This window comes from Ustilago hordei (genome assembly GCF_900519145.1).
Source record: "Ustilago hordei strain Uho2 genome assembly, contig: UHO2_contig_01, whole genome shotgun sequence".
Lineage (NCBI taxonomy): Eukaryota > Fungi > Basidiomycota > Ustilaginomycetes > Ustilaginales > Ustilaginaceae > Ustilago > Ustilago hordei.
Genome location: NW_024545270.1, coordinates 1,944,763 through 1,965,968, shown reverse-complemented (window position 1 = coordinate 1,965,968; position 21,206 = coordinate 1,944,763). Strand labels below are relative to the sequence as shown.

At 52.2% G+C, this 21,206-nt stretch overlaps 8 protein-coding genes across 8 annotated transcripts; 6 read left to right on the top strand and 2 right to left on the bottom strand.

Annotated features, from left to right (window-relative positions):
- Nucleotides 1–5,490: 5,490 nt before the first annotated feature.
- Nucleotides 5,491–5,874, top strand: UHO2_00531 (uncharacterized protein; the record flags this gene model as incomplete). Its single annotated transcript, XM_041557151.1, has 1 exon — nucleotides 5,491–5,874. One exon carries the CDS (start codon nucleotides 5,491–5,493, stop codon nucleotides 5,872–5,874), a length of 384 nt encoding a protein of 127 aa, XP_041413085.1.
- Nucleotides 5,875–6,969: 1,095 nt separating this feature from the next.
- On the top strand, nucleotides 6,970–8,328 carry UHO2_00530 (uncharacterized protein; the record flags this gene model as incomplete). The annotated part of the gene is made up of 1 exon (XM_041557150.1): nucleotides 6,970–8,328. The coding sequence occupies one exon, from the start codon at nucleotides 6,970–6,972 to the stop codon at nucleotides 8,326–8,328; it is 1,359 nt and encodes a 452-aa protein (XP_041413084.1).
- A 166-nt stretch (nucleotides 8,329–8,494) lies between these two features.
- Nucleotides 8,495–11,467, bottom strand: UHO2_00529 (uncharacterized protein; the record flags this gene model as incomplete). The annotated part of the gene is made up of 1 exon (XM_041557149.1): nucleotides 8,495–11,467. One exon carries the CDS (start codon nucleotides 11,465–11,467, stop codon nucleotides 8,495–8,497), a length of 2,973 nt encoding a protein of 990 aa, XP_041413083.1.
- Nucleotides 11,468–12,133: 666 nt separating this feature from the next.
- On the top strand, nucleotides 12,134–12,970 carry UHO2_00528 (uncharacterized protein; the record flags this gene model as incomplete). Its single annotated transcript, XM_041557148.1, has 1 exon — nucleotides 12,134–12,970. One exon carries the CDS (start codon nucleotides 12,134–12,136, stop codon nucleotides 12,968–12,970), a length of 837 nt encoding a protein of 278 aa, XP_041413082.1.
- Nucleotides 12,971–13,654: 684 nt separating this feature from the next.
- On the top strand, nucleotides 13,655–15,061 carry UHO2_00527 (uncharacterized protein; the record flags this gene model as incomplete). Its single annotated transcript, XM_041557147.1, has 1 exon — nucleotides 13,655–15,061. One exon carries the CDS (start codon nucleotides 13,655–13,657, stop codon nucleotides 15,059–15,061), a length of 1,407 nt encoding a protein of 468 aa, XP_041413081.1.
- Nucleotides 15,062–15,236: 175 nt separating this feature from the next.
- On the bottom strand, nucleotides 15,237–16,652 carry UHO2_00526 (putative RPT1 - 26S proteasome regulatory subunit; the record flags this gene model as incomplete). Its single annotated transcript, XM_041557146.1, has 1 exon — nucleotides 15,237–16,652. One exon carries the CDS (start codon nucleotides 16,650–16,652, stop codon nucleotides 15,237–15,239), a length of 1,416 nt encoding a protein of 471 aa, XP_041413080.1.
- An 808-nt stretch (nucleotides 16,653–17,460) lies between these two features.
- On the top strand, nucleotides 17,461–19,424 carry UHO2_00525 (putative TFP1p - H+-ATPase V1 domain 69 KD catalytic subunit, vacuolar; the record flags this gene model as incomplete). Its single annotated transcript, XM_041557145.1, has 2 exons — nucleotides 17,461–18,299; nucleotides 18,419–19,424. The coding sequence occupies 2 exons, from the start codon at nucleotides 17,461–17,463 to the stop codon at nucleotides 19,422–19,424; spliced, it is 1,845 nt and encodes a 614-aa protein (XP_041413079.1).
- An 888-nt stretch (nucleotides 19,425–20,312) lies between these two features.
- UHO2_00524 (uncharacterized protein) lies at nucleotides 20,313–21,046 on the top strand (the record flags this gene model as incomplete). The annotated part of the gene is made up of 3 exons (XM_041557144.1): nucleotides 20,313–20,559; nucleotides 20,651–20,710; nucleotides 20,814–21,046. 3 exons carry the CDS (start codon nucleotides 20,313–20,315, stop codon nucleotides 21,044–21,046), a joined length of 540 nt encoding a protein of 179 aa, XP_041413078.1.
- Nucleotides 21,047–21,206: the final 160 nt, after the last annotated feature.

Below are 21,206 nucleotides of genomic sequence, written 5' to 3'. Positions count from 1 at the left end.
CGTTGATGCTGCTGTGCGGTGGCCGACGGACAAAGAGGCAGCTGATGGCGATGGGGAGGATCTGGGTGTGGAGCAGCTATTGTGTAGGCGACAGTGTGGCGGTGTGTGAGAGGGGAGGATGGGTTCGCGGCGGCGGCAGGTGGAGACGATCGGCGGTGCGCGAGTTGGCTTGTCCGTTGTACAGGAGACGGAGAGAGGAAGAGGCCGCTTTACGACGAGAAGACGAGCTTTGTTCGTTATTCGTTTCGTAACAGGCCTGGCAGAGCAGTGAAGCAGATCGATATAGATCAGATCAGACGAGGGCGAGAGGAAAAGATATGGGTGGGGGACGAAAGGCCCAAGCCTCGCGACGACAGCAGCACAGTGCCATGCGGGAAGGGCGCGGAGAGAGGGATAGAAGCGAGAGAAAGTGGAGTGTAGGAGAGGCTCAGTCTGGATAGTGAAATCAAGGCACAATGGCACACTCGGACCTCATAAAGCAACTTGGCGTTTTGCAGCTCTTCGAACGACAATTCTCGACTCTGCCTTGTGTGAGGGGTGTGTGGAGAATGGCGGAGAATGGCCGCCGACTCTCCAACACGTCACACGAGGAAATTTGTCGTCGAAAACTGTAGCGCGCCTCGCTACAAGGGACAGCAGTCCAACAGCAAGGCTTTTCTTTTCTTTACTATTTTTTTTTCTTTTTTTTTTTTTTTCTTTTTTTTTTTTTTTTTTGACTCTAGATAAAATGTCGCATCAGTCAGCCAGGCATGGCTCTTGTCAAGCGGGCGGGGCGGTGGAACGGTGCACAAGCGGCACACCGTCTCTGGGCCCTTCTCTCTGCCACTCTCCCGCTGCAGTGTTATGAAGCGTAGCTGTCAAAGAGCGAGCAAAGCCTGATCCGCAGACAGTCCGATTTCGAAGTCGTGCTTCGGCATGCAAGTCTCTGTGTACTGTGTGCTCCTTTGAATAAAACGAAAGATGGGATTGACAAGGCAACCTATCTTGAGATCCTACTGTACCTGTACCTACTGTGCGATGGCATCGATAGCGTCCTGCCAAAGCCTGATTGCGTCGCCCCGCGTCGTTCGATTTTATGGTAATTCATCTGGTTTGGCAAGTAGCAACGGTCTCTTCTCGAAATCTCCTCTTCTCTCGCTTTACAATTCGAACTTTCTAATCTACATGCTATGCTTTGCTCGAACCTCTCATTGGCTCGCACTTTTACCTCGAACTGTATAAGCAGCAGCTTGGGGTAGACGCGGGGCACAAGTTCATCAGCTTGCTTGACTCTATTTTACCTTCCAAACTTCACAAGAGCTGATCTTACCGTTCCAGCCTGGTTTTGCTTTCCAGGGTCCTTGCGACTAGCGCGGTGGCATGTCGTTTGCTTAAAGGACCTGGCGCTGACCTGCTCTTCCGCGTCACCAGCTCATGGCGATATGCACGCACGGGCACCTGTTAAATATCGAATTGTGACAACGCCATCAGCCATTCTCGCCGAAAGCGCAAAAAGAACAGAGGAATGAGAAATTGCTCAAAATATTGACTTTTTGTTTTTATTTTGCCCGGGCATTTCACCCCCACAGATGGCAAAGAAAGTGAGAAATGCCTCGCATTCTTTTTGCTTGTTGCTTGTTGCTTGTTGCTTGTTGCTTGTTGCTTGTTGCTTGTTGCTTTTTCCTTTTTTTTCCCCCTTTTCTTTGCCATCAAGGGATCCAGGCGTCTTTTGCCGATCGATAGCAAGGCCTCTTGGCAACCATCACCCAATTGTTGTTTGTGCACGTCATTCAGAATGCTATCGCCGAATTCGAGCCCTCGGACCGCTCAATTCGATGGCGTTGTGGATCATCAGGATCATCGAATCATCGAATCATTCGGGACGAACCTGGCAACGATTGATAGGTTGATCAGCTCACAAAGGACGAAAGGGCAAGCTGTTGCAGTGCAACTGGAGGTCGAATTGGTATTCGCAAGAAGAAAAGGAAATTGTGACGCGAGATGCATCCTCCGATGATGATGGTGGGCACAAGTCCAAATTCACAGAAAGGGTACAAGAGTAGCTTCTGTCACACACGCTCATGCCCGGATTGTCTCAAAAGCGAGGTCCTGAGCGCTGATTGGCACTGCAGCGAGCTAGTAGACCTCCCGGACAGTCGGACAGTCGGACAGACGGACAGACGGACAGACGGACAGACGGACAGACGGACAGACGGACAGACGGACAGACGGCGCTGGTGATTCTTCGATGTACGGATGCGCATCGTCAGACCGGTCTTTGCTCCAATAAAACAATGGTGCTAGTGCACATTCTTGCCGACGCTGGCGGTGCTAAGCGGGTCCGCTGTTCCGAGTGGGCGGTCATCCAACGAAAGCCGCAACAACGGGGGTTCGACCATGACACCAGGTCAACTCAGAATAAGCTTGCATCCGTCTCTCTGTCGGTTGAGCAAAAAAAGCTCCTTCCTACAATTACGGCGTCAGAGCAGCTTGAAACTTTCCAGACGATTGATCTACATCTAGGCGAGCTATCAGCAGATCTAAGGGTCTCATTGTCGATCTTTTCTAGTGTCGATGTTGCTAGGTGTCCATCGGGAACACGAAAGCGGTCTCGATCCGACGTGGCCGACCTTCTATCACTCCCCATGCGGCTGACGACAACAATCAAGCATGGGTGATTCACGTCATTCTCATGCTGCTCCAAGAGGGTAATGATCTACGGCCAAGCGGGACTTTGCTCATTCTAATCCACTCTTTTGACAGGCCGCTGTCACGCTCCACGCTCCCAGCTAGACTCTGTTTCAGCAGTCGCTTCAATCCTAACATCTGAATCGCTTTCAGAGGTCTTTCCTCGGCCCATACCGTCGACGTCAACGAACGAGGTCGCCTGCAGAGCATCACATTCGTCGAGGAGGTATAGTACATTGAACGCGATGTCGGCAAGGTTCCTCTTCGAGTACGGTGAGGGGATGTAGCTAAGCGGCCAAGGGGAGATAGCTGGTCTCGCCAAGACGATAGCGAGGACCATAACTCATCCCGCACCCTCATCTTCTTGGTCCTTGACCGTTCGCGTGCACTACGTTAGATTGCACGGAAATGAATGCTCACCACAACTACAAACAATGAAAGAGCCAAGAAGAGAGGAACGGCACAAGGCGAGGCTAGTCAAAGGCTAACTGTCCTTAGAACATGGGTCTTCCTATGTGCGCGCCTGTGTCGGCCATCGAGATGATTGGGCGGACTGCCAATGAACGAGCTGATTTAGAAGATGGTGATGGAGCCTGTAGAGTGCAGAACGGAGACGATCCGGTTTCTGCACTGTGATGTAGTACACCGGCTGTCGGACTCACTACCGGCAATGTAGCATGTCCCAAGAAAATACACACAAAAGCAAGGCGGCTAAGCAAATGGCGTCCTCGGCTTGGGGCTGAGAATAGAGCGGAATGGCAAATCGAGCGGAACTTATGGCATCCCACTCAACAAACACTTTGCCCCTGAACCAGCACTTGGATAGTCACAAAAAAAAAAAAGAAAAAAAAAAGAGAGGAGACTTGGGCAGCAGTGGAAAGCTGGATGGAGTCCTCCTTGCGATAATCGATGAAAACCCGCCTCGCGATCGAAAGGTGCGTTTAGGATAGCGTATCTGAGACTTGATTGCTAGACCGTCTGGACGCACAGCGAGACAAGGAGTGCCTTTTGCCGTGCACCTTTCCGTTGCGCGCTCACACGGCCAGAGTATCGAGCTTGCCTGAACTTGAGCTTTACACTCAATCGCTTCATTCCAAAAGCAGTCTAGTTGTCCCGTGGAGCCCCTCATGATGTCCTTGCTGCATGTCGTGGGGAAAGTGATGCAAGGATGAGCAACCACAGGCACGGCGGCCAATTAGATTTGGGGGAGGCACTTCTGAATTTCACCGACTGAAAGATTATTTCGGTGTGTGTGAGTGTGTGTGTGTTTGTGAGAGTGTGTGTATGAGAATGAGTGATGTGGGCTGACACGCTTACAGCGAGAGGAGCCTTTGACTCGGAATCTCCTCTTTCTCTGTATTTCCTTGTGTCGCTACGTCGCCTAAGAACAGACTCAGGCTTGCAGACCATCTCGCATTTCCAAACTTCTTTGTTCTCTACGCCATCTTCCAAACGAGAGCGACATGAGTACTGTTCCTTATTTGGAACTGATCCTGGCATGTTCGACACAGATAGGGCCACAAAGAATGTCGACGTCGACCATTTGTTGGGGTAAAGTGAGGCTCCCTCTTCCTTTAATGCCAGGTTCCCATGATTGCCACGTGAGCTCGTGTGAAGCTTTCCGACGCGGGATCTGGCGAAGCTTGGTTTGCATCGTCTTCGACTTGTTCAGCGCTCCCTGAGCCACAATGAGCTAGTACACTCTCTTTGTACGAGAGATGGTTCTCAGAAACGACGGGCGGTAATGTTGTGTAGCTCTGCGCTGGTTCGGCTTCCGTTGCGTTGCAGGAATATGGATGCGATTTGGAATGATCTAAGCGCCGCAACCGACCTGCTTGCTATTGTCATACGACGCATCTTTGTCGTTCAAGGTTCAGGATTGGAACGTTTGGCGCTCGTACATGCATGGACAGCGAACGAAGCGTCCACTCCGATGCAGAGTAGCCCTTTGTTATAGGCAAAGTTGGTGGGCCCGAGACGCTGGGCTTGTACGAATGGTCGAGAAGAAAGCCGGTCGAAGATAGGATTGACCGGCCAAGTATGCTCCAAACGCGTCGTTCAGACTCCTACCCATTGTAACGACGGGGAGTTGATGTCTCATCATGCTTCCGCTGTTTGTTGCCAAGTGTATGTGTGGCAGCGGCAGGTCGGCTGTCTGAGCTTTACATCGATCAAATTGGCCGTAGTTCGACCGTTTACATCGACTCTCCCTTTCTCGAAAATCCTCGCCGAGGCTTTTCTTTCTTCGACACGCTCCTGATAGGTTCACTTTTTCGTTTAAGTCGGCTCCAGACGTGAACGCTCGACGACCCTGGTCAAAAATTGCTACAGTGTGAACAGCTGATTGTGGGCCCCACATTGAAGCTGACATACTCATCATCTAATTGGTAGCGAGAAGGATTCGATATGTGTATGACTTTGGCGACCGCTCTTCTCACTTTCTGGGTTGTGAAGGAGCTCGGGTTTCCTCGGTGTTCTCCGCTGGGCTGTCAGCTAAGTTGGTTTTTCTTGCCTCTTTTTCGGGTACCTTTTTCTTTTTCTTTTTCTTTTTCTTTTTCTTTTTGGCTTTGTTTTGCTGTACTCCAGAAGCCCCCTACAAGCAAGTGACATGGAGATTCCGCTAGAGACCGAGCAGTGACCGTTGGGAATGTTTGATCGGCCGAAGTAACAAATCTGATACTTGAGCTGTTCCGAGTCCCGAATCATATTCGTTTGCTCACTGTTGATACGACGTTCCATCTCACGCCGACCTCATCGCCGGCACTGCATCCTCACACCTCCGATCAACCTGCTGTGCGCAGCAGCGACCGCTACGTAATCAGGATGGATCTCGGTCCAACTACAGGATCTTCGACTGCGTCGCCCATTTTAGCATCGGACGACTTCACAGAGTCAGCAGCATGGACGGTCGAGACTGAGATCTCAGCCAACGATGTGGTCGAGAAGGAAAAGCTTGTTCGGTATGTATCGAGCGAGAGACCGAGCTTCAGAGCTTTTGCGCAGCCGACTGAGAATCTCAACTCTACTCCAATTGATTGCCTTGTGTTATGCAGCGAGATCATGGCGATGCAGGATGGACTGCGAGCACTCATCAGCCGCGTCAACGCTGTCAAGGAGGACTGTAAGAAAGCAGAAGCAGACAACGAGATGCTCCAGACGTATATCGACTCGGTCACCAAGAGTCTAGCAGCCAAAGAGAGAGGCTAGGCTCAAATCCAAGCAGCATATCAGAAACACATGAAAGTATACAACAACATACGCTTTCTATTCGCACATCACTGTTGTACAACAGTACGATACCATCTTCTTCCGTCTTGACAGTGTATCGTTGACGGCCTCATATTGGGCCTTTTATCGGTAACTGCGGTACTGTGCATCGTGAACTCGCACCGACTTCCAATCTCGCTTGAGGCGAGCATGTGCGAGCTCGTCGCGTTGTTTCGCTCACTGCCATGCGATGACTCCAAGTCTCGACCTTGTTGAGATTGCAGTCCGATCTAACGAGGCTTTATCGGATCGGAAATCGCAGACAAGGGAATGACAACACAGCAGCAGCGATTCACCAGGCTCTCTTCTGGCTGTGCGAGGTTCTTTTTGGTTTTCTGACGGCGAAAATGGTCAGCTGTCAGACAAACAGAGGCGAGAGTAGTGACGCAGAGTGTTGGAAGAACAATGCGGCAACGCATCATGGCTGCCAGTTCGAGATGCTTCATGATTACAGCGCACCGATCGTGTGCAATCAACTCAAACACCCACACACATAGACACGCCAGCATCTAGAAGTTCCTTTCAGCCAGCTTCTGCTGCTGATTTTTTAGAACTCAGACCGGCCCAAACCGCACTTTTCATCGTTCCTGTTACCTTTTGACATTCCGCTCTACCCTGCCTCTTTCTCATCCTCCCTCTGCACATCCATCTTTTACGACGCACGACTCCATCCGTTTGTCTGTCTCTCAGAAACAAGTTGCCTCGCCTTTCTCGACTTCCGCCTCCTTTCCTTCGCCCCGAATCTCCCTTACATTGCATCTTCAACCGAACTCGTGGGACCGCCTTTTCAGTTTCCTTTCGGTTCCGCAGGGCTTGTTCTTACGCCCGGCACGGTTCTTAGCAGCGAAGAGCGATCGAGCATCGCCAAAGTGCAGAATTGTCTCCCTGTTCCCTCGTCTTTCAGTCTTGACCTCCACCATCGTCGTCAGCTCGATTCCGACTCGTGGCCTTCCCCTCGATCCCTACACGATTAAAGCGCTCGGGCCGTAGCGTCTTTGCAAGTGCCTAGCGCCGCTACGGTCATCCCACTCCATCATGGTGCTCCAGAACAAGTACAAGGCCAAGGCCTCGAGGCGGTACAACAACAGTAAAGCCACAACGGACGACGCTGAACTAGGCTCCTCCAAACCAGACTTCCGCCAGCGGTTCGCCAACAAACACAGACGGCCACATGCAACACAATCAGCGCAAGACGGCGAAGAAGACGGATCCGACGCGGACAGTGACGATGGAGATGGAGAGGAGGTTTCGCTAAGCGGTAGCGACGGAGAAGATGATAACACAGACTTCCCTAGCCTCACGAAAGCAGCTGCCACTCCTAACGGCACAACAGCAGCACCGGCAAAGGACAATGAAGATGATCCATCTAATCCTAACAGAGGCAAATACGCTCGTCGTCGGCTAGGCGAGAGCAAACTAGCTCGATTGGAACGTCTCGAAGCAGCCAAAAATCCTCGATTACCAGACGACCAAGAGCCGGAGCCCGAAGTGGACATTTCCAGCCTCATCGTACGTGTAGCGGCACTAGGCGATTCTGCAGCCACACAAGCTGGTCTAGCAGAGGAAATCGCACGTAGTCGAGCGCAGCACGAAACAGCCTCCGACGTCGAGAACGATATCGATCACAGTCTTGCCTATCTCCACGAGAAGGAACGTCAACGGCAAAAGGCTAAAGGTCGCACCACAAGCCACACTCCAGATTCGAATCACAAGGTTGTTACAGACGCGGTGCAAGTAGACGTAGACGGCAACCCAATCGACTATGAAGCACTGAAGAAAGAAAAGGAGAAAGCAGAGGCCGTTCGTGCTCTCAAAGCTCGTTTTCAAGGTCATGACGTTGGTGAACGATCACGGTCAGACGTTAAGCCTCGCGCGGTGCCTTCTATTCATATCGGTCCCAAAAAGCCTGTCATCCCGGCAGAACTCGTTGGGAGCCAAGCAAATGCTGCGGAAGGGGATTTGTCGCAAAGTCTCACAGCCGAAATCGAATCCTCTCTCGCCAAATCCCCTCGCACTACAAACGGCGAGACAAGTTCTGTCCACTCTGGCCGATCTAGTTTTAGCACTACTTTCGGTCGTCGCAAGTCTCCTCTTGCCAGCGTAAGCGCGGATTCGGACTCAAGAAAAGGTGCCAACTGTGGCGGATCAGCGCGCAGGACAGAGAGGATAGACAGCTTCCTAGCAAGTCTTAATGATCGCAGTGTAAACCCAAGCCATCCTTCCGTTTTCCAACTGAGTCCGACAGGAACGCCAGGTGCGGCGAGACCAAGTCCACATCCGACAAGTAGGATCAGCGGTAGTGCGGAAAGAGTCACTCCGCAACACAAGGGGATACAGTCGACCCCTGGCGAGTTGGGCAGGCTGGAGAGCTTTTTGGATGATATGCTCGGCTGATCGCCATGTACATAGACGAGCTTTTGTACTTGTACCGCTTTTTGTCACCTGAGCTTGTTGCCAATGGACATTGTGTTTTATACATTCACACATTTTTTTACCCAGTCTCCAGCTATTTTTGTGCTTCAAGTCAGCTTGATCTGAGATTGAAGATGGCGGTGGAGAGCTAGTCAAGCACGAGGTCCCACATGACCTTAGTAATATGCTCTTGCCTTCGCCTTGTGCCCCTAATCATGCCCATACGAGCCAACTCGTTGAGTGCTAGTGCAAAGCGGCTCTGCAAGTCAGCCCCGCTTGTTCTAGGTGTAAGACTCTCCTCGTCACCCCCTTCTGCTATCTTACGGGGTCGCTTCTTCGACGGAGTATCCAACACGTCCGAATCGTAATCTGACTCTGCCAAATCCAACAATTGTATACTCCTCTTCCTCGGGCTCTTCCTTTTTGACGGGGTCCAAGGCACCCCATCCTCCTCCCCTTGACCATCCTCAGATACCTCAGCAGCATCCCTACTACTACCCGCAGCTTTCCTTGCCTCAGCCTGCTCACCATCCCTAACGAGTCCCTCCTGCATCTCTTCAATCGTGTCATCCAACTCCACATTCTGCTTGAACGCTTCATACCAATCTGCCAAATTAACAAACTTTCCACACTCTCTATATAGCTTGAACAACCTACAAACATCTGGTGTCGCCATCTCTTTCAACCTTCCCAAATCAATCCCCTCCAGTTCTTCTTCGGGGACAACGCTTAGTGCTGCATCGTAAAGACTCTCTATGAACTCTTCAGGTGCGCTAAGTGGTAGCGTTAACCCAGCTCGCGTGGATGGATCGAGTAGGGTAGAGAGCGGTCCGTAACAATCGACGAAGAAAATATCCCTCAAAAGGTGGAGTGGGCCATTATCGGAAGCGGACAAGGTACGAGTGAGTTGCCTCCAATCAACAAGATTGTGGATCGAGTGAGTGAGGTAGTCGGTAATCTCGCGTTTGAGACCGAGGAGTTTTTCTTCCATGAGCAGTTTGCGTTGCACTCGCTGTAAACGTGCCTCGCGGCGTTGTGAAGCTGCTTCGGTGCCCGTTGCGGCGCAAGTGAGATCGGCTTCTTCTTCATCCGCCATGCCAGCTGTACCTGCGACGATAGTCTGCGATAGTCGCTGTTGGAAAGTTCGCAAACCAGCCAGGAACTGTGTGCTCTGAGATGCGATAGACTCCGTTGCCGAGCGGAGCTGTCCTTCGCTCTGCGCATCAGCGTCTTCTGCGATGTCAAGGTCTTGCTCGACCTTGCGAACCTCGTCTTCAGCTGCAGCGACCATATCATCCAACAACGTCTCGAATTCGTCCGATAGCAACCGTTTTGCTGCATTGCACAGTCTCGCCAAACCATTCCGCAAAGTCAGAGCAGCGGGCAATCTCTTGCCTGTCTCTAAAGAGGCAACAGAGGCGTTGAGACACTGCATAACAACCTGAGTTAAAATCTCGCTCGCTCGCTCTAGCTGTCGTTGTTCGTCCATCTCTGCAGCTTGTTGTGCTGCCACGGAATGATTGCGTGCATGCATAGCCTGTGCAGCGGTGCTCGCTCGGAATTGAATCCGTTGTAGTGCTTCGAACGCCCTGAAGAGAAAGCGGACTGCGAATTCGAGTCTGAAACAAAGCACTTCGCGGGGATGTCGCAGCTGATCCAACTCGCCCAGGATGAATTGATCTGACCGCGCAGCTTCGGACAAAAAGTTGTTCACATCCAGTCCACCAGACTCCCCAGTCGACCCTGGAAGGAAGGGCAGCACCAAGTTTTTCTCCTCATCCGTGGTGAGGAAAGCGATTTTCATTCGTTCGACCATCTTCGGTGTCCAGCTGTAGAACCTGACCCGCTTGGCCTGACCTGGGATAGTGAAGGCTGACTCTGGCTTACCCGAGAAGTGGATGAAACACGCTAGCCGTACGGCGTCTAGGACTGAGTCGAGGTCGGCATCTCTCTCCCAGTAAGTCTCTCGGATATACTCGAAGGTCGAAGGTCCGAGAGAGAGTGGGAGGTCGCGTGAGGTGAGAAAAAATTGTACAAGGCAAGACCAAACTACCTCTTTGCTTGGTAGGGAGAAGCGGGAGATGTCGAGGACGCGAAGGACTGAGCGGGGGATGTAGTCGATCCAAGGAGCTGGTGCGGAGGAGGCGAGACAGCTGCTGGATGCTACGATACCGTCGGTTGAGACAGCTGCCAAACCGCCTGAGGGGGAGGTGATGCCGAGGATGAGCATCAGCTGGGGTGTAAGTGAGCGGGCGGAATCGTGGACTGATTCGGTTGTTGGCTCGGTTACGAATGTCTGCAAAGCTGACAGGAGGTCGGAGAGCACTGTCGGCTCGACAGATTCGATTGTTGGCAGGTTTACGACGAGTCGAGGGCCTTGTCCGGAGTGTCCGAACTTTTTCTGCCACCAAAAGCGCAGGACGTGCAGGTCTGGCTCGACTTTGCCTGCGAATGCAGCTGCCTCGACATTAGCCAATCCACCTTCGTCTGAGTCGCCGAGTGTCGATCCCTGCGCAATGAATCGTGCCACTAGCAGTCGCAGAGCTGTGTATAGGTTGGAGCATTCGCCAGCGGAAAGTGTGACGACGATGATTGGTGGACCTTGCGATCGAGGGCCTGAGATTTCGGATACTAGATGACTCGAGAAGGATGAAAACGACGGCGCCGAGGTGGAGATGAGCAGGGCTGTTTGAATGCTCTTTGCTGTGCTATCCGAGCCAGTCATTCTATCATGGCTCTCGAATCCTGGGATAAAGAGATCGTGTTCCGCTATGCCAGTCAGTGGTAGACTATCAATGTGTTCTGGCTGTGCCAAGCCCTTGTCGGCCTGAAAGAAGGACCGCAGGTCGTCGAAGAGCGAGCTGTAGACGTCGTCCATACAATTCTCGAAGAGTGCTTCAGTCCGCTGGACGGCGATCTGATATGAGGTATAACGGACGCGAGCTGGATCGCTGTCAGCTTCGAATTCGGCGAGGACTGGGAATGGCAGGTCTTGTGAGTCTGTGATGGTGGAAGACCGTTTGGACTTCTTTCTGGGTAGCCACGGTATTGTGTAGCATGCTGAGGAGAGGGTGTCGAGGCCGCTCATTACTGGCCCGTTGCGAGCGTTGCGGGCGGACATCGTCGTCCTTGCTACAGGCGACCAGGCCAAAAGGTGCTGAAGCCTGCGACACGAGAACGAGTATGGTTCGAGTGGCTGGTCGAGCTCGAGGTGGAGAACAAGTGGCCTGAGACAAAGGTGTTGTTCGGCACTCGGACCAACACGTTGAACCCTTGTTTTTCGATTTTTATTCCAGCAAATTGTGAGCTATTTCGCTGTAACATGGTGAAGTCGCAGCAACCGTCCGAGTTAGAAGAGAGAGCGAGAAAAAATCTCCACTTTTTCTAGTTGTGACGCACTTGAGCCTTGGCTTGGGCTCTCTTGCTTTCCGGATGATCCCTCCGGAATTCATCTATCCTTAATCAGACACAGACAGAGATTCCTGTTGTCGCAGACATCCATCCACGCATCCTCACTTGGACCACCACCATCACTTTGACCACCACCATCACCATCATCACCTCTTCCGCGGTAGCCCTCTCCGCAGCGATATCCTCGTGGCTCGAAACACCGCAAACGACGTCCACCGTCGCGCGACCCGATCGCTGTTTGCAAGTCTGCAACTCCTTTTTCGGCTATCTAGTTACTCGAGCTCACTGAAAGGCACCAGGTGCGCAACGAAATCCCACTCTCTCTGCGGAGAATAGCGACCGTGTCGGCTCCAGATCTGCACACAACATAGCTAACATGCCAAGGAGCACACGAAACTCGAAATCGACGGCGGCGGACGTCTCTGCCGCCAACGGCGCTGCGGGCGGAAAGACCGAATCGCTCCTCCAACGAGCAAACGAAGCCGACGAGAATGTCTTCCTCTTCGTTCCCAACTTGATAGGATACGCTCGTGTCATCCTTGCAGCTCTCTCGCTATACTTTATGAAGGGCAATCCAAAAGTCTGCACCCTCCTCTACGGTGTTTCTTGCCTTCTCGACGCCTTTGACGGTATGGCAGCAAGAGCGCTCGGTCAATCCACAAAGTTCGGAGCTGTTCTCGACATGGTCACAGATCGATGCACCACCGCATGCTTGCTCTGCTTCTTGACCGCTGCCTACCCACGATGTGCCGTCATCTTCCAAGGCCTCATCACACTCGACTTTAGCTCGCACTACATCCACATGTACAGCTCGCTCGTCACGGGATCGGCATCGCACAAGATCGTCACCTCGGAAACATCCAAGATCTTGTGGTACTACTACAACGATAGCAGGACACTCTTCATGTTCTGTGCAGGTAACGAGCTCTTCTTCGTCTGCCTCTACTTAATGGACTTCTACAAGAGACCGTTGGGGTTGGACATCGAGCCTCTCATGTTCTTGTTCCCCTCGGCGCTCAAGGCTTCCCCATGGATCTCGTATATCATCAAAGAGGCTCCCAAGCTCAGCTGGCCACAAATTGTTGGCACGACCACTTTCCCGATCTGTGCTGCTAAGCAGATTATCAACTGCGTTCAGTTCTGGAAGGCTGCTAAGGTGCTTGTTGGCAAGGATCTCGAGGAACGACAAAAGACTCGCACCAAGTCGCTCTGAGCGCGAAACCCCTCAGTCGCCCTTGTTCTCTTCGATGAATGGCGTGCCAGCGCCGGTCTGAGCCGAAGCAGTAGGCTCAACCTCTAACGCATATCGCACCGGTGCTTCGGGATAAGTCGTCGCAAGGTCTGAGCACAAGCATTGTCACGAACGGATATCGCAATTCGGCACTCGATCCCGCTCGATGCCCCAGTCGGCTGTTGCTTCAGTCTGTTCGATCACACGCCACTCAGGCTCCTTCCGAGATTGGCATGCCTCGATGTTCTCCTCCCTCAAACCTTGCTTGCAAGCTCAAGCTGTACTAGTCGCTCCTTTTGCTGTACCTATCAATCTCTTCTCTCTCAATAATGACGTCTCTGGAAACACTCGTAGCAGACTCCGAAACTGCTTCCGTGTGTGTTTGTCCGCTTCCATCTCTAATACCCTCGTATTCGACTGAAGCCTGCACACAGTCTTCCTTGTGACTTTATCCTTGTCGACAACGCCGAATGAGGCGGTCGATGAGAAGTCCGTGTTCCGGCATTTCATTCAGAATTTTCCGGCAGCTGCTCGTGTGTATGTGTGGAGGTTTGCATGGACCCTGAAATGAACTTCATACGGTTCTGAAGAAGCCTCGGTCATTCTTTCCTTCCTTTCTTCCTTCCTCATTCTTGCCTGTCGTAAGCACTTATTCGAAGGACAAAGATGACTCCCGTTCCTTCATCGTCATCGTCAACGAAGCCAGCCAAGTTCGACCTCGTCCGACTGCTCTCGGAGATCCAGAGCGACCCCAACCCTTCCGCTTCGCAACGAAATGACATCCACCCACCACCCGCTTCTGATGACGAAGACGACTTTATGTCGGACAAATACCTCGCCACAGACGAAAGCAAGCAGCCTTTGACATACACTGACAAACGACGCAAGCTTGAAGCGCACAGCAGCCGCAAAAAGAGGCCGAAGAGCTTGAAGCAGCGCGAAGAGGAATTAAGAGAGGAGGGGTTGGCCCGAGACCTGTTGGCTGAAGCCGAGATTGTAGCTGGTGGGGGGCGATTACAGCCTGAAAGCAAGGATGGCAGCCGCAGATGGGACTTGTTGGAGAAGCAGGAGGGTGTAGGAGAAGTGTTCCGGGAGGATCTGGGTCAAGCGAGCGCGGGTGAGGATGGAACAGCAAAAGCGATGCGTATGATGCTTGCTATGGGGTATCGGAGAGGAGAAGCACTAGGGAAGCGGATGCAGGATGGCAATAGACAGGACGAAGTTGAAGAGGTGGAAGAAGAGGAGGAAGAAGAAAGCGCGAAGAAGCGAGCATCGACTGCTGGGGCGAATCTCACGAGCCCACCAGACGACACAGACCCATCCTCACTCGACACAGACGAAGAGCAAGCAGCGCAACAAGAACGAGCAGCTTCTCAAGCAAGAGAAGAAGACGAATACCTTACCGGCGGCGCATCCTCCTCTCTCCTCACTGCAAGCCTCGCTCACTCTCCTACCAGCAGTCCAAGAATCCCTGAGCCTCTGCGACCAGACCAACGTTGGCTAGGCCTCAACCGCCGCGCCGGGATCGGCATGATCCCCAGAACATCCACCGACGTCTCTGCCGCCATCCGATCCAAGGCCAGCTCTTATCTCCATCAGCGACAACAACAAGCAGAAGCAGAATGGGACTACAGAACGCGCATCTCACGCGAACACCAAGAACGACACAACCAGCAGCTGCTCTCACGTGCTCGCAAAACGCTGATCGAACTCGATCGCTCCTCTTCAGACACGCAGTACAGCCCTCTTTGGCTCAACGCTGATCTGTACCACGTTCTCTCCGGACACAAAGGTCATGCAATGGACGAAGGAACAATCGATGAGAAGATGCAGAGAGATCCTGCCTTCAAGGAGGCTGTCGAGCTGTTGCAGGCCGCGTTTGGGTCGGAGGACGTAGAGCAGGTGAAGGAAGCGAAGACATTTTGTGAGTTGGGAACAAAGGAGCAGCTGGAATTGGTGCTGGAGAGGTTGAGGGAGAAGTATCAATATTGTCTGTTCTGCGGATGCCGGTATAAGGATGCTGATGATATCGCTGCGAACTGCCCTGGTGAGGAAGAGGAAGATCACGATTGACGAGCTTTGACCGTAGCACACAACACATCCGGGCATTTGCCGGACTCACATGCAATTGATACCCTTGAGCAACAGCTCACAATTCACACGCAATCTACAGTCCTCTTCTATTCTTGTCTGAAAATGCTTGCTTTGAAGAACAAGTGATAGTACATGCAAGAAGACGCCCGTGCATCTAGTTGTACTGCGCATACAAAGCAGTGGACGAGAACTTGCTTCCCTGTCGAATAACCTTGTCCACAGCATCCAAGAAGTCCCTCTCCGTTGCCATCTTTCTCCTTGCCCTGATCGCAAACATACCAGCCTCTGTCGCCACCGAACGCAGCTCTGCACCTGTAGCATTAGGACAGAGTCTAGCAATAAGATGGTATCGAATATCTCTATCTACAGACATCGATCTTGCGTGAATCCTCAAGATATGAGCACGGCCATCGTTGTCCGGCAGACCGAACTCGACTCTCCTGTCCAAACGACCTGGACGGAGCAAGGCGGGATCCAAAGTATCAGGTCTGTTCGTAGCCATCAACACCTTAATGTTACCTCGAGCATCGAAACCATCAAGCTGGTTAATGAGCTCCAACATGGTACGTTGAACTTCGTTGTCTCCACCTGCACCGTCATCGAATCGGGCACCACCGATGGCGTCGACTTCGTCAAAGAAGATAATGCATGCCTTTTTGGTTCTTGCCATCTCGAAAAGCTCTCGAACCATACGGGCTCCTTCACCGACGTATTTTTGGACGAGCTCAGAGCCGATGACACGGATGAAAGTGGCGTCTGTTCGGTTTGCGACGGCTCGAGCGCAGAGCGTCTTACCCGTACCGGGGGGACCGTAGAGAAGAACACCTTTGGGTGGATCGATGCCGAGGTTGACGAAACGTTCTGGTGAGAGCAGAGGGAGCTCGACGACTTCTCGAAGCTTTTCAATCTGCTCCTTGCATCCACCGACATCGCCATAGGTGACGTCAGGCTTCTCTTCGACTTGCATCATGGTGACAGATGGGTCGATCTTGGGTGGTAGTGGAATCTGAATCTGGTACTTGTTGCGGTCAACACCGACACGCATACCCTCCTCGATATCTGTGGGAGCCACACGCTCACCGAGCGAGACGACGAACTTGGCGATCTGCTTAACGTTGATCACGTACTTGTCCTCTTCGTCAGCTGTGGGTGGCGATGAGCCTCCCAGACCTCCCAGACCTCCCGACCTATCCCCTGCACCACCCGATCCTCCAGCTCCTCCCTCCGAAGACTCTCCTTCCTTCTTCCCCTCATCTGCACGGATGATCTTTGTGCATCGTGCAACTTGCAAGGGCTCCTCCTCACCCATACGTTGTCGGTCTGCTGGCAAATCCCAGAGATTCGGTGGCGCGAGACCTGTGTCGCTCTCCTTTACGCCCATCTTTTCGTTGACGCGCTTCTGAAGCTCTTTAATCTCATTCTCGATGCTCTTGAGTGAAGAGGCGTACGGACCTTGGCCGTAAGTTTTGAGGAGCTGAATATCGCCTTCGTCGAGAGCGACGATCTTTTCTTCGTCTTTGCCGTCGACGTCCGGCTTCTTGTACTTTTCCCAGTCGGCTTTGGGTGGCATGTTGGGCTTGTGTGAGACGCAGCACTAGGCTATGCAATTGTTGTAAGAACTGCGTTGTTGTGAGGTCAGGGACAAAGCGACAATTTCCTGCGGTCTTTGTGCCTCCAACGTCGCAAGCAGCAGATATCGATGCAGCTGCTTCAATAGTAGTTGCTGGCGGCGACGAGCGAGGTATAGAGCGGGGTGAGGTTTGTGCCGTGGTTGATGGTTGAATGCTAAGGTGTGGAAGCAATCTGTTAATTTGGAAACAAGGCTCGTGGAGGTTGAGGCGTCGTCAACTTGGTGGCTCGCCCGCAGGGCCAGAGAACGCGTTCTCAAGTGTGCTTTCGCTGAGTTTGCTGCAGAGCCTCGGTCGATCACCAGAATAATGTGGAGCTTGCCGACTTTTTTTTTGGGCAGGAATGTTAGATAACCTATTCAACACATTTTCGCTGCTGACGAAAATGGTCTCAGGTACAGTAACGGGCGAAGGGCCTGAACGAGCTTAGGGGCGGTTGCAGAGAACTGCGAACGAGCCAGCTATCTGCAATTTCAGCGATGTCAGCCAGAAAGGAACGTTGCACGCACACTGCCAAGCTCGAAACTTGGCTGCAAGCTCAGCTACTGCAGCATCGACGCTACTCCACCTCGTCTCGTCTCTACGTCTTCGATACCTTGTCCTATACCCACACTCCGTCTCTACCCTCCGTCTTAGCTTTCGGACAAGCACACTTCGACTTCAGCAGGAAATTCGCACAAAAAGGCGTCATTTCGACACTCATTCACAGCCAAAACTTCTGTGCGACCTTCATCTATATCGATACTCACCATGACGGACCAGAAGAAGGATCTTCCAAAGATCCGCGATGAGGAGCGAGAGCGCCGTTTCGGTACCGTTTTCGGCGTCTCCGGTCCAGTCGTTGTTGCCGAGAACATGATTGGTTCGAGCATGTACGAGCTTGTCCGCGTCGGTCACGATGAGCTTGTCGGAGAGATTATTCGTATCGATGCCGATAAGGTCACTATTCAGGTCTACGAGGAGACTTCCGGTGTCTCTGTTGGTGACCCTGTGCTCAGTACCGGCAAGCCTCTTTCCGTCGAGCTCGGTCCTGGTCTCATGGAGAATATTTACGATGGTATTCAGCGTCCTCTCGAAGGTATCATGAAGAAGTCGGGCGGTATCTACATTCCCAGGGGTATCAACACTCAGGCCCTCGACCGTCAACTCTCTTGGGACTTCACTCCTGGCCAGCTCAAGCTCGGCGATCACATCAGTGGTGGTGACATCTTTGGTTCCGTCTACGAAAACTCGCTACTCAAGGACCACAAGCTCATGCTTGGCCCCCGTAACATGGGTACCATCACTCACATTGCCGAAAAGGGCTCTTACTCGGTCGATGACGTGGTCTTGGAAACCGAGTTCCAGGGCAAGAAGCAGAAGCACACTATGCTTCAGATTTGGCCCGTCCGTGCTCCTCGTCCCGTCGCCGAAAAGCTCACCGCCAACAACCCTTTGCTCACCGGACAGCGCATTCTCGACTCGCTCTTCCCATGCATTCAGGGTGGTACTACGGCTATTCCTGGTGCTTTCGGATGCGGTAAAACCGTCATTTCTCAGGCTCTGTCGAAATATTCCAATTCAGACATCATCACTTATGTCGGATGCGGGTAAGTTATCATTCACGCGTTTTCGCCATTCCTCTTCACCTCAAACCATTCCTCAACGTCATTACTGACATCTAAACTCATCTTTGCGCGCTATCTCCTTCAAATCGACGTGCCATTAGAGAGAGGGGAAATGAAATGGCCGAAGTACTCGCTGAATTCCCCGAGTTGACATTGACAAGGGACGGCGAAGAGTACCCTATCATGAAGCGCACAACTCTCGTCGCCAACACCTCCAACATGCCAGTAGCCGCCCGAGAGGCTTCCATCTACACAGGTATCACTCTCTCCGAGTACTTCCGTGACCAGGGTTACAACGTCGCCATGATGGCTGACTCCACTTCTCGATGGGCTGAGGCTCTTCGTGAGATTTCCGGTCGTCTTGCCGAGATGCCTGCCGATTCCGGTTACCCAGCCTACTTGGGTGCCAAGCTCGCCTCTTTCTACGAGCGTGCTGGTCGTGTTGCTTGTCTTGGTTCGCCAGAGCGTGAAGGTTCCGTCTCGATTGTCGGTGCCGTATCGCCTCCCGGTGGTGACTTCTCGGACCCAGTTACATCTGCTACTCTTGGTATCGTCGGTGCTTTCTGGGGCCTCGACAAGAAGCTCGCACAACGTAAACACTTCCCTTCCGTCAACTGGGACGTCTCCTACTCCAACTACATCAATGCTCTCGAACCCTACTACGAGAAGAACCGTCCCGGCTTCATTGCGCTCCGTACTACCGCGAAGAGCATGCTTCAGAAGGACTCTGACTTGGCCGAAATCGTACAGCTCGTCGGTAAGTCGGCGCTCGGCGAAGGCGACAAAGTTACATTGGATGTTGCCAAGATCATGAAGGACGACTACTTGCAGCAGAACGGTATCTCGGAGTACGACGCCTACTGCCCCTTCTACAAGACCTCGGGTATGCTCAAGAACATGGTCGACTTCCACGACAAGGCACAGGCTGCCATTGCCAACAACCCAGAAATGACTTGGGCTAAGGTCAAGGAACACTGCTCAGATGTGATTTATCAATTGACACAGCAGAAGTTCGAGAGCCCTAGGGAGGGTGAGGAGGCCATCACTAAAAAGTTCGACAAGCTCAACCAGGACATTGCTGAGGCTTTCCGTACTTTGACCGACTAAGCCTTCTACTGATGGGTTTCGCTTCATGATTTGGGCTGGAGAGGATGGCGATAGTCGCTCTCTTTGGTCTTCTCTAGGATCTCTATATCATGCACCTTTTGTTTCGTTTGTCAACTGTTCCGTAAGCTATGCATTTTATGACCTCCTTTCGATTGTGCTGGGCGCTCCTGAAAGAAGCCTTGGAGTAGGGCGACCTTTCGTGGACGAGCTACGAAGTTTATTTGCGTGAGTGTGGAAAGCATAAGTGGACGATGGCTGCTTGATGCCGAAGGAAACGATCCAATATGATGATACATGCTGACATAAACGCAATCGGGGATCTGATGGAACAGATCTGTCCAGAGATCGGGTACAACATAGTCCCGCTCGTTGTCAAGCTAGATCATGAAGAAGGATACTCCCACATTCGGCATGTACCTCATAGATGTATATATATATCAAGCTGAGAACACTAGGTTCTCACCACGTTCATTTTAGTCAATTGAGTATATGTGTTTCTGTCTTCAAACAGCAGTGACATCGTGCTCCGACTCTAACTGATCATTGATTATCGGGACCGATCTTCTTTACTTTCTATTACTTGAGACCAGCAACTAACACAGACGCGTAAATTTCCGCTGACGGCGCGCGCGTTGAGTAGGAACAGAACCTGCAGCTGCTCGCCTCAAAATCCAAGAACAACACTTGTGCTGCCAAACAACACCATCCATCAAACCCCAACACCATCATCATTCAACTCAACACTCTTGCCGGAACGCCGCTCAAGCGCTCCTATCGGCTCATCCGCACCTTCTCACTCGTCACTCGAAGCATTTGTCGAAGAATCCCTCCGTCGCAAGCTCGCATGGCACTATCACGTCTAGAAACAACTCGACCTAATCAAAAACAATGGCAGCAAGACAATCATCAATGATGGGCCCAGGTGGAGCAGGTCGCCAATCGATGTACCCACAATCCAACAACCCAGCAAACATCATGTTTGGCGGTCCTTCCTCTTCGGCCAATCAAGCACGACTCATCTCGAAACAGGCCGAGCTTGAAGGTCTTCGTGCATTGAAAGATCAGTCGGCAAAGATGGTCAAGGAGCTGGAGAGGTTGGCTGAGAAAGTGGATATCATGGCTGATGGCGGCGATTGTAGGTATCTCGAAGGGACGAGAAAGCATATAATTACTGCTATATGGCTACTGACGAGGCTACCTTACAATGTATTCTTCGGATATTACAGCAATCGCATCGGTCATGGGCTCGTGGCAAGGCGTCTTCCGTGCTATTCAGATCGCTCGAGGTAAGCATTGCCACACTCTTTATCAATAGACTCACCGACTGACCCATACTGATCATGCTCTCGCACTTCCACATTGTGATATTCCATGTGCTCAACTCTGCAGCTTCGACACTGTTCATGAACCCAGGTGGAACAGAGGGCAACAACAGCGCAGACACCTCCGCCGAACAAGAAGAAGACGACGACGACCTGTACAACTACGGCCCTGCACCCACAAGCAAACCTGCACTCATCGACACAATGGTCAGAATCCCTATCGACCTTGATGGCGCTATTGCTCGATCGAAGGATGAAAACCCTGCCGATAGCTCTGCTTCTGTTTCTGCATCTACTTAGGATTTTGTTCGCCCTGCTTATGCCAACAGCTCGCGTGCAAGCGCTCAGACTGAGTGGCTTTGTACTTGTATCGTATTCCTGTTCGTGCTTGTCATGATATGTTTTGTCCCTGAGCACGAGTCCGACAGGAGACAGCTCAGTTCGTGCCAGCTTCTCTGTG